At 51.1% G+C, this 15,771-nt stretch overlaps 1 protein-coding gene across 20 annotated transcripts in view; it reads left to right on the top strand.

The window, feature by feature from the left end:
* Window positions 1-15,771, top strand: part of MACF1 (microtubule actin crosslinking factor 1) — a 1,825,008-nt gene that overhangs the window by 895,747 nt on the left and 913,490 nt on the right. For all 20 annotated transcript variants that reach the window (XM_069622429.1, XM_069622430.1, XM_069622431.1 and 17 more), the window contains 4 exons: window positions 4,374-4,580; window positions 9,045-9,572; window positions 10,276-10,452; window positions 10,686-10,809. In XM_069622429.1, coding sequence (XP_069478530.1) covers window positions 4,374-4,580; window positions 9,045-9,572; window positions 10,276-10,452; window positions 10,686-10,809 — 1,036 coding nt within the window. The remainder of the gene's footprint in view (window positions 1-4,373; window positions 4,581-9,044; window positions 9,573-10,275; window positions 10,453-10,685; window positions 10,810-15,771) is intronic.

Here is a 15,771-nt window from a genome sequence, read left to right as displayed (position 1 = left end):
TTTAATGCTACCCTCACTACTTTAAATTGCGGGTGCCAGTGGTTTAACTTTCCTACCATTGTGCTTTTCTCCTGCTGGCTCAATCCTCAGCTGCAGTACAGCACCCATGGGTGACCATTTTGTTAAAATGGCCCGCTCCATTTTTTTGTGCCATTTTCTGTTTGTGAGGTCTTTCTTGGGTTTTACTCTGTGCGTCAAGGCCAAGTTGCGCCCTTTGTTCATTTTGCCTTTGGCGGGCTTCAGCCCTGAAACCCACCTCTGGCTCCAGTGTGTTTGGATAGGCCGGATGTGAAGGAGGTTCCTGAAACTCCACCGTACTTTGTCTCTAGGAATGCCTGATTGCAACCAGTCCTGATAGGCTGTGCATGAATGGGAGAAACCTGCTTAAAAGGTGAGGGTTTTGGGACTAGAGGCAGAGTCGACCACTCAGAGAGACACCTGATGAAAAAACCTTGAACGAAGCTTGCTACATCCTCCTGGACCTTTCAATTGCCCGGTGAAGCCCTGCTGCTGGGCTGAAACTCCTTTTTCTAGTCAACAAGAGAAGCTCTGTAAGGGACGACTTCTTCCCTTGGGTTAGTGGGGCCAACTAACCCCGGGACGAACTCCACTGGACCCTCTTCCCTGATTGGCTGTACTACTTCGCTGCTGCAAGAACCGAGTGCCAGCGGTCGAGAAATCCTTATTCAAGTGCAACATCTGAAATCCAGCCAGAAGCTCCAGGAGTCAACTAAGGACCCTCCAGAAGCAGGACGACCAGAGCTCGAGTCCCCTCACCAGAGTGCAGGACTCGAGGAGTGAAGCAAGCTCGCTAATCCAAAAGAGTCCATAGCTGCCGATGACCTTCAAACTGCCGCTGCAGGCGTCCCTCAGACGTATTCCATCTTGTCCCCAGGACTGAGACTGAGGAACGCTGAGGCTCAGGAACCCTGGGTCTGCATTGCTGCAACAGGACAGAAGCCAGCTGGACCACTCTTCTTCAAACCAGAGGTACTGTTTAGACTTGGGGTACTTACCTCAGTGTCTAAGAGCTGTGCTTTTCTCAGTTGAGACTTGCAGTGGCTTACCCTTAGAGTTGATTCCAACTCTGCTTTTCACAGGCTTTACAGCTTGTGACCCTACAAGGGATTTCTACAAAACTCTCTAACTTTGTGCAAGACTTTGTATTATCTAAGAAGTGCCTCAGCTCCATAGACTGTGCTCCAATTGATTTTGGCTGTCCTGGCTCCCTGCAGACTCTTCTAGTCCATTGACTTTGATATTTCTGTCCCTCATAAGGTGGTAACTTGTTATTGCTGGGAAAGGCTTGTCTAGATTTCATTGGATGATTGACCTAATACCAAGCAGATATGTGTTGTGTAGTCTTGAGACACAGTGTTACTACACATATTGTTACCTAGCACGGACTCGAGAAGGGGGCACAAGCAGCAGCTTGGGTCAGACGTAAAAGGGGGTTGCCCTTCTTCTATGTGCACTACAATGCTCTGGAGCAACTTCTTGGGATCAGGTAGGCAATACCTTTTTCCCCGCAGTACCCTGAGTTTGAAGAAAGTGTTACTGTTGGCTTCTCGGCGATGTGGCAGCTCTGGACCCGTCTTCCAGATTCCTTGGTCTGGAGACAAAAGGCAGAACAATGGACGGTGTCTTTCAGCAGCAGTTTCGAGGGAGGACCTGTAGCACGACTTTCAGTAACCTCTCGGTTCACTTTGCAGTTTTGATGCCTTTTCAGCAGCACCAACAAAGGACACGGATCGCCCAGTCACTCTTCTTCGCTTCCTGCAGTCCCAGACTCTGGAGAGGGGGTCTGGGTGAGTTGGGTCGGATCTCTTGAGTGTCCTTAGTGGCGCAGCACAGATTTGTATGGATTTAGCCTTTCCATGATGGTGCACTCGAAACAGGCAGCAGGTCTCCTGGTACTGGGTTTCTGCAGCTTTGGAAGCTCCTAGGACCTCGGGAGATGGCTCATTTCAAAGTTTGTCTTGGGATTGTTTGTTCCCACAAGCCAAACGAAAGGAGTCAACTTCTTCAGTGCTCCTCTGTCGCATAGAAAACAGGGTCCGGACAGTAGTGGTCGCTTCACGGTCTGCAGGCATTTCTGGTCATCGTCATCTTCTTCGGTTACTTTTGTTTCCAGTGGTCGACTTGCTTTACAATCCAGAAGTCTCACCTTTTATACCCTTCCAGTACACACTCCTCTGCAATCTCTCTCGGCATTTTACAGAAAGTGGAGTTTGGCTATCCAATCATGACAGCCAAGACCCCCTGTGGGAGCTGGTCTTATTCAGGCACTCCGGCAGACAAAGGACAGTGGGGTGGAAGACTCCTCCCTCCACTTCCTGCCTGCCCAGGCACTCTGGAGCCTAGGCGGGGATACCTACTGGTTCCCGCCAAAGGCAAAACACACACAAAGACCTCCCCCTCCCAGAATGGTAGAAAAAGGACTAACAACGAACAACCACGCTAGTAATGGTGAAATAAGAAGGGAGGCCCCAAGTTTGTCCTTGGGTTCCCCTCATGTGCACTACCAAGGCTATGGACATAGCCTGCGGTATAAAAAATACACAACGGTTGGTAGAACATGCCCACTGACACCGGCCATAACTAGGGGATTGTCTATGTGACTAAAAAGTCACAGGAGCAAAGAGAAGGGGGACACTACGTATCCCTCTGGCAATCCACTGAAGGTGGTGCGGGCCAATCTCTCAGACTATACAGTTTTGGGAGAGATACTAAGGATATCCTTAAGAAAAGTCGTTTACTTAAGGATATAGGAAAATAATCTTGCAGAGTTTTCTTCTTGTGATGAATTTGACAGTTGTGTTCAGCGATCCAGGCTAGATTTCCTACGAGGATTCCAAGGACAGGTCCGGCACGATGAGCATGAAATGACCAAGTCTGCAGGCAAAAGGACAAAAGACCACAGTACTCTGACTCCACTTCTGGTTGGAAGGCAGTATCAGTAAAGTAGCGGGGCCTCCGGCGCATGACGAGGCTGCACTGCACGATTGTCCGTACTACGAGCATGGGAACCCCCCAGCAACACAAGAAGTCACCACTTCAGATACTGCACTCCAGATATACGACCATGACCCCTCAGAGCTCCAGGAGGTGTCGCCAGTTCAAGGGAAGAAGGAATAGTGGAAGGTCTCCCTTGTAATTGAAGAGTAGGATCTTTCCTTGTGGTGGATGGCTTGGCCAATGGTGGTCCCAGCAATATTCCTCGGACAGCTCTCTGCGACCTCCTCATCTTCAGATACTTGACTCCCATGGCCGACTGACCTAATGGATTCCGATATTTGAAGTCCTGGGCTGTGGGATTGGAGGGGGGATATTCGCCCACCTATTAGGGGACCTGCTACATTCAAATTCGTGGACAGCTGTGTAGTCCCAGAGAGCCAACTAGCTTGGCTACGGCCCTGACTCACCAAAGGTTGGGAATGTTCATTTGGGCCATCTGCAGCCCCTCACACAGTCATAACAAGTTGCATCTAGACAAGGCTACTTTGCATGCTCAGACTTGAGCCCACGACGCTGAGGCCTAAAACTGGCACGTCTTTCACTTGCCAGGAAGGATGATGGGTAAAAGAACAGTGGTGCACAAAGACAGGGCATTAAAGAAGGTGTACATCCATTTTGGTCACTTTAGTATTCAATATGCGGTCAAGTGACAAGAAGAAAAAGTGCAGAGAAGTTCCCCCAAAAATAAATAAAGGTACCACTGCCGCTAGCCTGTCTGAGCGTGCTTAGTATGGGGAAAATACCCATGCTAAAAAAGTGATGGGAAAATAAGGTTTCCGCTACTCTTTTAGGGAGTAAATAGTGCTACTATTGGGGTTAAGGTTTCCCTGCATTGGTACCCTTAAGGACTGACCAGTGCCACCAAAATGAAAAGCGTTCGGCCAGAGAGCGAGATTGAAAAAGACCTCACTCCCCAAAATCAGTCCAGGATCTCACAAACAGTGTTCATACATGCCGGGATTACATTGAAAGAGTCAGGCAAGCTGCAAAAAGCAGTGTTTAAGTAAACATGTCTTGGGTTATTTGAGGATTTATTTTTAAGGGATCAATGAGTGTTGAGAACCTCAGAGCAGAAATTCAGGTTCGGGATCTCACTGTGTCCAGAAAGAGGTTGTGCAGCTTCAAAGATTAACCGATGGGCATCTTGCTTTTCTCAGCCTTCATACATTTATTCTTCTCACCTCTGCATCATCTTCCTGGTCCTCCTCCCCTTTCCACTACTACTTTAATCACCTATCTGTCCTTCCACTTCCCATTCCATTCTTCCCTCCTCTGTCTCACCTTTCTGCCCTCCCTCCCGCTCCTTCTCGGTCTCTCTGTTACTTGCTCCTTTGAACCTTTTTGTCTCCCTTTAGGTTAAAGCTGCAGAGGAGTTTGAGGAGAAGCAGAGTCAGATCGAGTCTCTCATGGGCTGGATGGCATCACTGAAGCAGAGTGAGATCGTTTCCAAGACCCAGATTCAGCCGGTAGCGTGTGGCTCTGCCAATGAGACGGTCCCTGATGGTGCGTCCACATGCACCGGCACACCCGCCTCCATGGACCAGCAGTTGGAGCTCATGAAGGTCAGATCAGCAAGGCAAATGTCATTGACTCCACTCTTTATTGTTCGGTGTTGCCCACCTGTGTTTCTTGTCTTAGTAAGGTATCGAAAGAACTATATTTGTCTTCTTCAGTGGGGCAATTTTATTTTCATATTTTGTTTGAAGCGCAGACCGAGCTCGAGAGCTTCAGGGCACTGTACATGGTAAGGGTAGCCTGAATTTGGGCTGGCATCTTGTGACAGCGCAGTACTGTGAGGTCTGTGCTTCGGTATGTGCATCCATTGGAATTAGTCCTTGATCAGGTGTTGATGAAAGAGCCATGTTTTGAGAGATTTACAAAATTGGAGAATTGTGGAGGTATTCCGAGCTGACACCGGGATCGAGTTCCAGAGGGCTGGATGCATGATAAGAGAAGAATTATTTGCGGGCCCTCTCTTTGCAGACTAGTTGTAATTTAAGCCATTTTGGTTGATTTGCTGCGCGAGGAGTGTGTGCCACCATATCTTTTGCAACCTTTGCAACTCTCTCTCTCGCTCTCTCTGTATTCTTCCCTCTGGCCCGACTCACTCTGCAGGGCACATTCTTGGTGTTCTGATCTCCTCAAACCTCCCCCTCTCTAATTCTCTCACCACTCTTCTCTCCTGGAGTGACCACTTTCTCCTCTCCTCTCTCTCTCTAGCGCTCAGGCCAAGCCAACCCTCACACGGCCACCCACCTTCTCAGTCATTCGACCTATGAAGCGTGTATCAGCTGAGGCTTTCTCCACATCTTTCTCTCCCCCTCCTGCACCTCTGGCTGACTCACACCCCGACACAGCCCTTTCCATGCTCAACTCTGCTATCTCTGATACTCTTGATGTACTTGCCCTTGTCATGAGGATCCGCATGAAGCCTAAAATCAAGTGCAACTCCTGGTATGACTCTGACCTCTTCACCCTTAAACGCAAGTATAGGGTGGCTTAGAGGAAATGGTTGGCATCTTGGACATCCTCTGACAAACTGGCCTGCCGCCTGCTCCAAAGGCAATACTGACTCTCTGTCCTCACTAAGAAGAGAGCTCACATACAAGTGCTCATTTCTGCGGCATCTAACAACTCAGCCAAACTCTTTAAAATCTGCAAGGGGCTGGCCAATCCTGTCGCAGTCTCTACCTCTCCTGTCCCTTCCCAGGCACTCTGTACGGCCCTGGCTTCTCACTAAAATCCTGTCCACCCTCTCGGCTTCTCCTGCTTCTCCCTCCACTCTCTCCTCTGGCCCCACTGCGACCAGCCCCCTCCCTTCTCTGCCTTTCCTCTCTTCTCCCCTGATGAGGTTTCTAGACAAGTCCGATGTATGAAAACTTCATCTAAACAGGTTCTTCCCTGTTCTTCCAAAACCATCAAGAACCACATTGACACCCTCACTCCAGCCTTGACCGACTTCTGCAACCACTCTTTCACCTCTGGAACCTTCCCCTCCGCCTTAAGCATTCTCCTGTGCACCCTCTTCACAAAAAACCCTCGGCCGACCCCTCCATTCTGGCTAATTATCGCCCGAACTCGATCACTACTTTCCTTGGCAAACTCCTGGAAAAGCTGGCCGTCTCTCAGCTTAATCTTCACACTGAATCTGTTGATTGTCTCCATGACCATTAGTCTGACTTCAGAGTAGCCAGAAGCACAGAAACTGCTCTCCTGAACATCTATGAAGACCTGCTCTCCAACCTTCATTCTAACCTCCCCTCTGTCCTCATCCTACTGGATCTCTCTTCTGCCTTTGACACAATCAACCATGCCATCCTGCTCAACTGGCTCTGGGTATCACTGATCAGGCTCTGGCCTGGCTGACTTCTTTCCTCTCTGACCAACCCTCCCAGATCCAACTTGGGTCCTTCCTCTATCTCTCTCCACCTGTGGTGCTCCCCAGGGGTCTAACCTTTCTCTTTGGTTGTTCAACCAATACCTGGCACCTCTAGCCCACCGCACCTCTGCTCCAACTTCCAGTGCTATGCGGATGACACCCAGTCCGCCATCAGGCTCTCCTCTGCCACCTCTTCTCCTCCTTTCATCCTTGACTGTCTGTCTGCAATCCAGGAGTGGTGCACCGCCAATGATCATTGCCTGAATGCCAGTAAGAGAGAGATCCTCCTCATCGGCACACCTGCACCGCTCTTTCCTGCCGCCCTCCCTTGCCCCTCTTCCTGCTCCCACCTGTGAGGCTAAGATCCTTTGGGTTATTTGCAACTTCACACTCTCCTTCTCTCTTCACATTTCCGATTTGTCTAAGAAGTCAAACTACCAACTGCACCTCCTCAGAGGTATTCTTCCTTTCCTCTCCTTCCCCCAGAAGCTCGCTGTCTCCAGAGCCCTGGTTCTCTCTAGGCGCGACTACTATAACAACCTCTTTTTAAATCTGCCTAACTCTATTCATCCTCTACAACTCATCCAGAACATGACTGCAAGATTTGTCCTTGGCCTCAAGCCCAGGGATCGTATCTCTCCAGCACTGAAATCTCTCTATTGGCTCCCAGTGGCTGCAAGGATCAAGTTCAAGACCTTTTGCATTGTCCACAAGGCCTTATGGCACCTGGGACCAACATATCTCCAGCTTTCTCTTCTGAAGTATCTTCCTACTCTAGCACTTTGCTCCTCCACCTCCAACTCCTTGAGGGTCAGATGCTTTTCCAAACAATGAGTTGGGGGCAGATCTCTCTCTTCGGCTGGCGCCTCCCTCTGGAACAGCCTTCCTGCCTCTCTGAAACTTGAGCAGAACCATCTCCGGTTGCGGAAGCAGCGCACGACTTTCCTCTTTGCTTCTGCCTTCTCTCTTCCACTTCCCTGCTGATCTCCCGTCTGATAGTGCACTGGTTACCTGGCTACCCTCTGAACCATGGGCCCAGGTCCCCGCCCTCCCAGTTGCACACTTGCACTGCCTCCTGGCAACCCTGCACTTGGGGCTGTATCTGCAACCCTACAACCCCCCCCCCATACTTGCACTTATCACCTATTTGTTCTGCACTTAAACCCTGCACTGCCACCTGTTGGCCGCACTCTTTTTGTTCTAAATCTTGATCCTATGTCTCGCACTTCTCCTCCTCCTCCCCTTCCCCTGGCACTTTTCCCCTTCCCTCTCTGCTGTACATGCACAATCTCAATGTCACTTGGCCTAGTAAGATTGTTGTCTTGTCCTCCTTTGTTCCCCTCCTTTGCCTCATTGCGCCTTGAAACACTTGTGCATAGGCGCGCTATGAATAAAATATATCATATGTGGAGCTTATCCGCCAGATAAACTGGCGTGCTACTAGTGACGGCTTTGTAGATGATACATGCAGTCATGTACAGTATCCTGGCTTGGAGTGGAAGCCAATGTAGTTCATGTAGAATGGGGCTAATTTGGGCACATTTCCATGTTCCTGTAATATGGCATGGTGGACTGCTTTTAGGGGAGCCAAGTGAGCAGCTAGGAGCCCTGTCAGGAGAGCATTTCCCCCATCAGAACCATTCTTTGTCTTTTGTTTAGCTTGTTCATTCTGAACGATATCACTCCTAGTTGTGTGCTGAGCCTAGAGTCATGTGCGTCTTTTTGGTAGGTGCTTTACATGGTTGGGTGTTCTGCACCAAGCTGCATATATAATCTCTTTTGCAGTTGTGTACCTTCTCCTGCTTGGGTGATGCCACATGGCTGTGTTGCTTTTCATGTTTGCGTAGTGCACATACAGATGCTTTCTATTTTCCTTGTTCGTTGGTGTTCGGAGTCATGCATATTTTTGTAGGTGAGTGTTGCAGTCCGAGCTGTGTACCTTTTCTTAGCGCTGCAGTCTGAGCGGTGTAAAGTTTCCTGATGGAACAGTGTACACACAGAATTGTGTACCTTTCCTTGCTTGGGTGGTGCCCCCTAAGCTGATTTTCCTGGTTGTCTAGGGTGCACCGAATTGTGTACTATCTTCCCAGTTGGGCTATGTACAACTAATTCTGCAATTTGTCCTGGTTTGTTGACGGGCACTTTGTAGTGTTCCTCTTGTAACCTTGGTTGAGGGTTACCATTCACACGAGCTGCTTGCCCCGATTTGGTAATGTGCACCTTGTAGTGTTTCCCTCCGTAGCCTTGGGTGAGCTTTACCAGTCACTGGGGCTGCCTGCCCTGGTTTGGCGATGGGCACTTTGTGGAGTTCCTCTCTGCAGTCTTGGGTGAGTGAAGGTTTACTAGTTATTCAAGCTGCTTGCCCTAGCCTAGTGATGGGCACTTTATAGTATTTCTCTGTAACCTTGGAAGATGGTTACCAGTCACTCGAGTTGCTTGCCCTGATATGGTGATGGACACTTGGTAGAGTTCCTCTGTAGCCTTCGGTGAGGGTTACTGTCACTTGACCTGCTTGTCCTGGTTTGGTGACGGGCACTTTGTAGTGTTGCTCTTGTAGCCTTGGCTGAGGGTTACCAGTCGCCAAGGTTTGGTGAATGTTAAGGGAGTGTTAATAGGAACTCAGGGTGCTTTCTTTTCTCATTCTCAGGCTCATCATCAGGAGCTCCTATCAAAGCAGCAAGAGCTTCTTCATGGAGCACAGTCAGCACAGGCCTTTCTGGACAAGCATGGGCATAGCCTTCCCCCAGAGGAGCGGCAACGGCTGCAGAGCAATCTCTCTGAGATGAAGGAGCAATATGCAGCCTCTCTTTTACAGTCAGAAACCCAGCTGAAGCAGGCACAGGCATTGCACGATGAGCTGCAGAAATTCCTTCATGAACACAATGAGTTTGATGCCTGGCTGCAGCACTCTGAGCACGAACTGGAAGCCATGCACCGGGGAGGTGGCGATCCTGCCTCTCTGCAGCCACTACTTCAGCGCCAAGGAAGCTTCTCGGAAGATGTAATCTCCCACAAAGGCGACCTGCGTTACATAACCATTTCTGGGCAGAAGGTGGCAGACCTGGAGAAGGCTGCAATTAGAAAAGGAGAATTAGGCGTGACACCGTCAGCAACAGATGTAGTGAAGGAAAAGCTGGAAAACACACAGACCAGATACAGTGCCCTCCACACCAAGGTAAGGTCATGCCAAGTTAAGCTGTGATAAGGATGGCTCACACCAGCGTATGCTCCATTTAACATAGATTTAGCCCAATGAAAGCTCACATAAGGCTAGCTGCATCAAACTAAGGTCACATCAAGACAGGCTTACATTGTCTGCTCCTGTCGAGGTTACTTTGCTTCAAGTTAAGATGGTGTTATGCCTGAGTAAGGTTAACCAACCTATGGTCTGGCCATGCTAATGTCCTGCAAGGGTCTCTCCAGTGGTCACTACAGGTATATAGGTGCTTAGTCAATGCTCTGTCATTCTACGATATTGTTATATCAGGCTGAATTCACACCGTCTATTATGGCAGGGTTCGTCTATACAGGATGTGATGACCTGCTCCAGGCACATTTCATGCCAGCGTTCGGCCATGCCAGGCTGAGTTCAAGTTGTCTGTTGTTGCGCAAGGGCATGATCTCTCCAGGGTATGAGGAATCCAGGATCGTATCACAGAAGGATATTGTCACGCCAGACTGGTTTCAAACCTGAGTTTTGACACACCAGGATATGGCCTCTTAGATTCTGTTTGTCAACCAACGCACTACTTGTACGCTCAATTCATGACCCCTACTCATTCCTCTGACGGCTTCCAATACCATCCTGTGCCATTTCTTATTCCTGTTTACCCATCATAACTGATCTCATCCTAATCTTTGCTTCCTTTCTCTTGTAGTGCTCCCAACTTGGCTCCCACCTGACCTTGCTTCTGGATCGGTCAAAACATTTCCAAGAGGCTGCGGATTCCCTTCACGTGTGGCTGGAACAGACAGAGGCAGCTCTGGGGCAGATACTTGTAGAGTCGGTGGCATCAGATGCAGGAGCCCTCCAGAAGCAGCTGGACAAGGCCACGGTGAGGAAGCATCTTACTTGTTGTCATGATAAACCCTGAATGCAACAAAAGTCTTGATGTTTTGAACATCCACAGAACACCAAGCTCCTCGTAATGGTTGGCTGACCTGGGCTTCTCCTGCAGAAGTGGGTTAGGGTCCCCTACTGATAGCTGAATGAGTCAGTACGTGACTATACTGAGGCTTACAATCTTCATTCACTTAGTTCTCTTTTTGCTCCCTTCTCCATGAACAGGCCCTGCAGGGAGACCTGGCTGAGCATCAAGTGCAAGTAGAGAAAATGCAGAAAGCAGCGCAAGTCCTGCTCGAGATACAAGGAGAACCTGCTCCAGATCAGAAGCATGTCCTAGCAACTAGAGGTTAGTGCATCTTCACTGAGCAGGGATGGCTAGTAATTCAATAGAGAAGTGTTGCGTAGACCTGCAGATGGAATTGAGTGTCAAGATACTGCAATGAATGGCCTGGTTTCTGGAGTGCATAGTGAAAGGAACAGTACGAGAGCTTAGTGTCTGGCTATCTGTAAGGCAGAGCGAGTATGTGGTCTGTGGAGCTCAGTGAGAGAGCTTGGTGCAAGCTATCTTGAGAGCTTGAGGTCTCCTTATCGCAGTGAGAGAACCTGGTCTGCTTATCGCAGTGAGAGAACCTGGTCTGCTTATCGCAGTGTGAGAGCATGGTGCCTGCTTATCGCAGTGTGGGAGCATGGTGCCTGCTTATCGCAGTGTGGGAGCATGGTGCCTGCTTATCGCAGTGTGAGAGCATGGTGTCTGCGAATCGAAGGGAAAGAGCATGGTGTTTGTTCATGTCAGAGTGAGAATACCTAATTGCTGGAGTCCTCGGCAAAAGTGCACGGTCGCTGGGTGCAGCAGCGGGGGTGCTTGGTCCCTGGTGACCGCGGCACGGGTGCCTGCTCGCTGTGGCAGAAGCGCCTGGACTCTGGGGGCTGGGGCGGGAGCGCCTGGACTCTGGGGGCTGGGGCGGGAGCGCCTGGACTCTGGGGGCTGGGGCGGGAGTGCCTGGACTCTGGGGGCTGGGGCGGGAGTGCCTGGACTCTGGGGGCTGGGGCGGGAGTGCCTGGACTCTGGGGGCTGGGGCGGGAGCGCCTGGACTCTGGGGGCTGGGGCGGGAGCGCCTGGACTCTGGGGCGGGAGCGCCTGGACTCTGGGGGCTGGGGCGGGAGCGCCTGGACTCTGGGGGCTGGGGCGGGAGCGCCTGGACTCTAGGGGCCGGGTTGGGAGTCTCTGGTGGCTGGGGACCGGTGTGGGGAGTGGCTGGGGACAAGGGTGGGGAGCACCTGGTGGCTGGGGACCAGGACGTGGTGTGTCTGGTCGCTGGGGACCGGGGTCGGGAGCGCCTGGTCGCTGAAGACCGGGGTGGTGAGGGGAGTTGCCTGATTCGCTGGGTCCCGGGCCGGAGAGCACCTGGTCACTGGGGACCGGGGTGGGGAGTGGCTGGAGACTGGGTGGCGAGCACCTGGCCGCTGGGAACCAAGGTGGGGGGAGGAGAGCTTGGTCGCTGCGGACCACAATGGGGGGAGGCTGTGCCTGGTCATTGGCGACTGCGGCGGGGCACCTGGTTTCTGAGGACTTGGGTGGGGAGTGCCTTGGTCACTGGGGTTTGGGGCGGGGGCGCACCTGGTCGCTGCAACTGCAGTGGGGCAGAAATTCCTGGTCACTGGGGGCTGCAGTGGGCAGGATGCCTGGTCGCTGGTGACTGCAATGGGGGGCGGATGGCTGCTGGGGACCGCAGTGGGACGGTGCCTGGTTGCTGGGGACCACAACAGGTGTGCCTAGTCACTGGGAACCACAGCAGAAGGCACCAGCTTGCTGGGAGCCAAGGCAGTGGTTGTTGGTGACTGCAACGCGGGGGGCCTGTTTACTGGGCACGGCAGTAGGGGTGCCTGGTTCCCAGGGATGGCAGTGGGGGGCACCTGATCAACGGGGGCAGCAACAGGGGTGCCAGCTTACAGGGTTATGTGGTTGCTGGGGACTACAGCAGGGGTACCGCCTGGTGACAGGGACATCAGCGAGGGATGCCTGGTCGCTGGGGTCAACAGGGAGTGCCTAGTCACTGGTCATCGCGATGGGGGTTCAAAGGCAGCACCTGGTTGCTGGGGTCAATGGCGGGTGTGCCAGCTTGCTGGAAATCGTGGCAGGGCATATGGTTGCTGGGAACTGCAACGGGGGCACCTGGTCATTGGGGACCACAGCAGGGGCACCTGGTCACCGGGGACCGCAGCAGCTGCACCTCGTCACTGGGGACCGCAGCAGGGGAACCTGGTCACCGGGGACCGAAGCAGCTGCACCTCGTCACTGGGGACCGCAGCAGGGGCACCTGGTCACCGGGGACTGCAGCAGAAGGCACCAGATTGCTGGGAACCGAGGCGGGGATGGCTATGTGGTTGCTGGGGACGACGGCAATGGAGCCGCCTGGTCATAGGGACCGCAGCGAGGGGCGCCTGGTCGCTGGGGAGAACTTTGGAGGGTGCCTGATTGCTTGGAACCACAGCGGGGTGTGTGGGGCACCTGGGTGCAGTGGACGACAGCGCAGGGCACCTGGTTGTTGGGGACCTCAGGGGGTGGCGCCTAGTTTCTGGGGACTGTGGCATGGGTCGGGTTGCTGGGTATCATAGTTGGGAGTGCCTGGTCGCTGGGGACCCGCGGCAATGGGTTCCTGGGGAACATGGCAGGGGCATCTGGTCACAGGGCACTTCAGTGAGAGCACCTCTATTTAATACAGAATTTCTTTTTTGGGGGATATTCCAAACCTTTTTATGGCCCCCTCAAATGTTTTGCTTTTTCATAGCTCTTTTTTGAATCTCTGACCTATTTTGCTGGCCTGAGGCATGCCTCTCAAACATTCAATTTTTGCCTGATGTGATTATTCCAGCCGACATCGCTTTAAGGGAGTATTGTACTTTAGATTTGGTTTCACCAAGGGTACCAGCCATTTTACCGCATTGGTAGCACAATGTACGTTTTCCCTGGATTCACCACAGTATGTGTTTGTAGCGTGATTAAGGGATAGATACTTCACTTGTTTACCTGCTTAGAGAATTAAAGGCCTCACAAAATAGTATTTGTGTACTCCTGTGCTTCTTGAGTTATTCAAATGCTTTATGTTGGGTTAGCTGTGCTACTACACCACCCGAAGTCTGCCTCACTGCTGATTCCAAGCTGACTTTGGTCGAGTTTGACCCAAACTGTTAATGCCTTGTTCATCAACTTTGTGGCCTCTTAGAACCTCCTACCATGGCTGGTTTTGAAACTCCCTCTTAAATCGCCTCAAAAGGACCCCAAGTTCTGTGGGCGCCTCTCAGGCACCCCATTTGTTCCATGCAGTGATTATATCAACCTGCATTGGTTTTATAGTGCAGGTTGGTGGCAGCTGTGCTTTAGTTTTGGCTTCACCACGGTGGTGTGTGGCAAGCCATAAGAACGACTCGGACCAGAAAATGACTTCCTAGCCCTATTGCTAAAAAGGGGAGTTCCCTTCCTAACAAACTATACCTAGGCGCTCGTCCATATCCAAAATAAAAGAAAATGGTCCTCTGTCCAACCTTATCCTCTACACTGGCCCTACCACTTGTAAAGAATATAAAAGAAAAACTAGGCAGAGTACCCTGCCCTCAGAGTTGTTCACCCCAATCTCTCTCGGAGCTTACAAGAATCACTGCTGGAGCCAGATCCAATGGTGAACCGTAGAAAACAATTATCACTGGTTTAACATTTCTTGACAGTCTATCAAAGTTCACAAAATAGTCTCAAGTTCTTGAAAAGACAAAATGTCCAGTTGCTTTAGGTGGAGGGCTATTTCCCAGATCCCTCTCCACCACTTTGGGTCGTTTCTCCTCACTTGGTTCACGTCTTGGGTGCCTCTCTGCTCCCCTCAAATCTGCTCTTTACTTGGCTTATTGGACCCCTCTGGCTCCTTTGGGTTTCTCTGTCCCTATGTCTCGATTATCTCACTGGGGTATTGGTGTAACCCCTCTTTCCATGTACCTCAGTGAACCGTCTGTATGATTGCATTATTCAGGTTTCTTGGGCTTCTTATGGTTATTCGGTTCTTTCTCTCTCTACTGGCCTTTTTGACACTGGTATGGGGTTAGGACAATCCTTCCTTCCTTCCCCTTTCGCTCTCTTCTTTCTGGCCCCCACCACTGTGAGCAACCCACAGAGACAGCATCTGCTCAGCAGCGGTGGAGTTTTCTGTGGCTCTCTGGTCTTCCTGCCTTGACATGATTGAGTTGTGTGTTCCGCTTGTTTCACGTCCGTCTGCTCCTTAGCTCTCGCGTTGCAAGTGGAGGATTCGTTCCTCCCTCGAGTTCTATTTTCGGCATCGGTCCTCGCGCACCGGGCCCACCACATAGTGTGCGTAATCGCGCCTCCAGGTAAGGCCTGCTTTATTCTTCCTTGGCCTCACCGACTCTATATGGCTCTGTGCTGGGTCGGCAGCATTTCTCCTCTTCTCCTGCTACTCTCTGCACCACAGACGGCTCTGCCCCTCAATAACATGCCCGTTTCTGAGGCTTGCCATTGCATATTGTTTTGTCGCCTCTGTTCAAGGTTGATCGACTCTTTATTCCCACTCTGTGACCAGAAACGGGCGTGCTTTTTATCATCATCTGTCAAGCCCACAGAGAGACCAGCATTTTCATGAGCCAAACACCCAAAGGTACGGTCAGTATTATTTTGAGCCCCACAGCTGAATGTAACATCAGTTTCTCTGGTTCCCATCTATGCACATAATGTATTCAGCATTAGGAGTTCCCATTGTGAATGGGAGTCCTTGTCCCCTTGAGGGGGTCACTCTCAGTGAGCGTTTTGCTGAGCAGGCTCACCTCCTTCTTCTCAAAAAGGGTGGCTACTCCAGGGAAGGAGGGACGAGATCTCCAGATTTGTCACAGGTGGCACAATGGCACAACAGTTTTACTTGTTTATATTTATTTTTATTGCGCATAATCACAAGCCCAGGGGTATAATAGCGCAAACATAACAAAACAAAAAACAGAACTCAGAAGTATAGTATCAGCCAGAATGAGGTCAAGGACCAATAAAACAGAGTTGTTTTTAGGCTATGATTAAATTTGGTAGTCATTGGGGAACCAATATATTTGTTTAAATCCTGCTCTCTGCCATTTTGTATTTTAGGGCGTCCTTTGCTGAGGTAGACTCAAAATTGCTGTTTGGACCATGTGCATAGCCTCCATGCAGCTCCTAAAGGCTTTAGACCACAGACGGTCCCTGGGCTCACCATCCCACTTCCTTTGGAGCTTGTCTAGGCTGAGTGGCAGCCCCACTGACCACAAGTATGTTTGGTCAATT

The sequence above is a fragment of the Ambystoma mexicanum genome, chromosome 11 (assembly GCF_040938575.1).
Source record: "Ambystoma mexicanum isolate Mex_15411 chromosome 11, UKY_AmexF1_1, whole genome shotgun sequence".
Classification (NCBI taxonomy): Eukaryota; Metazoa; Chordata; class Amphibia; order Caudata; family Ambystomatidae; genus Ambystoma; species Ambystoma mexicanum.
Note: the sequence above shows the minus strand (reverse complement) of the source record. Positions and strands in the feature narration are given on the sequence as shown.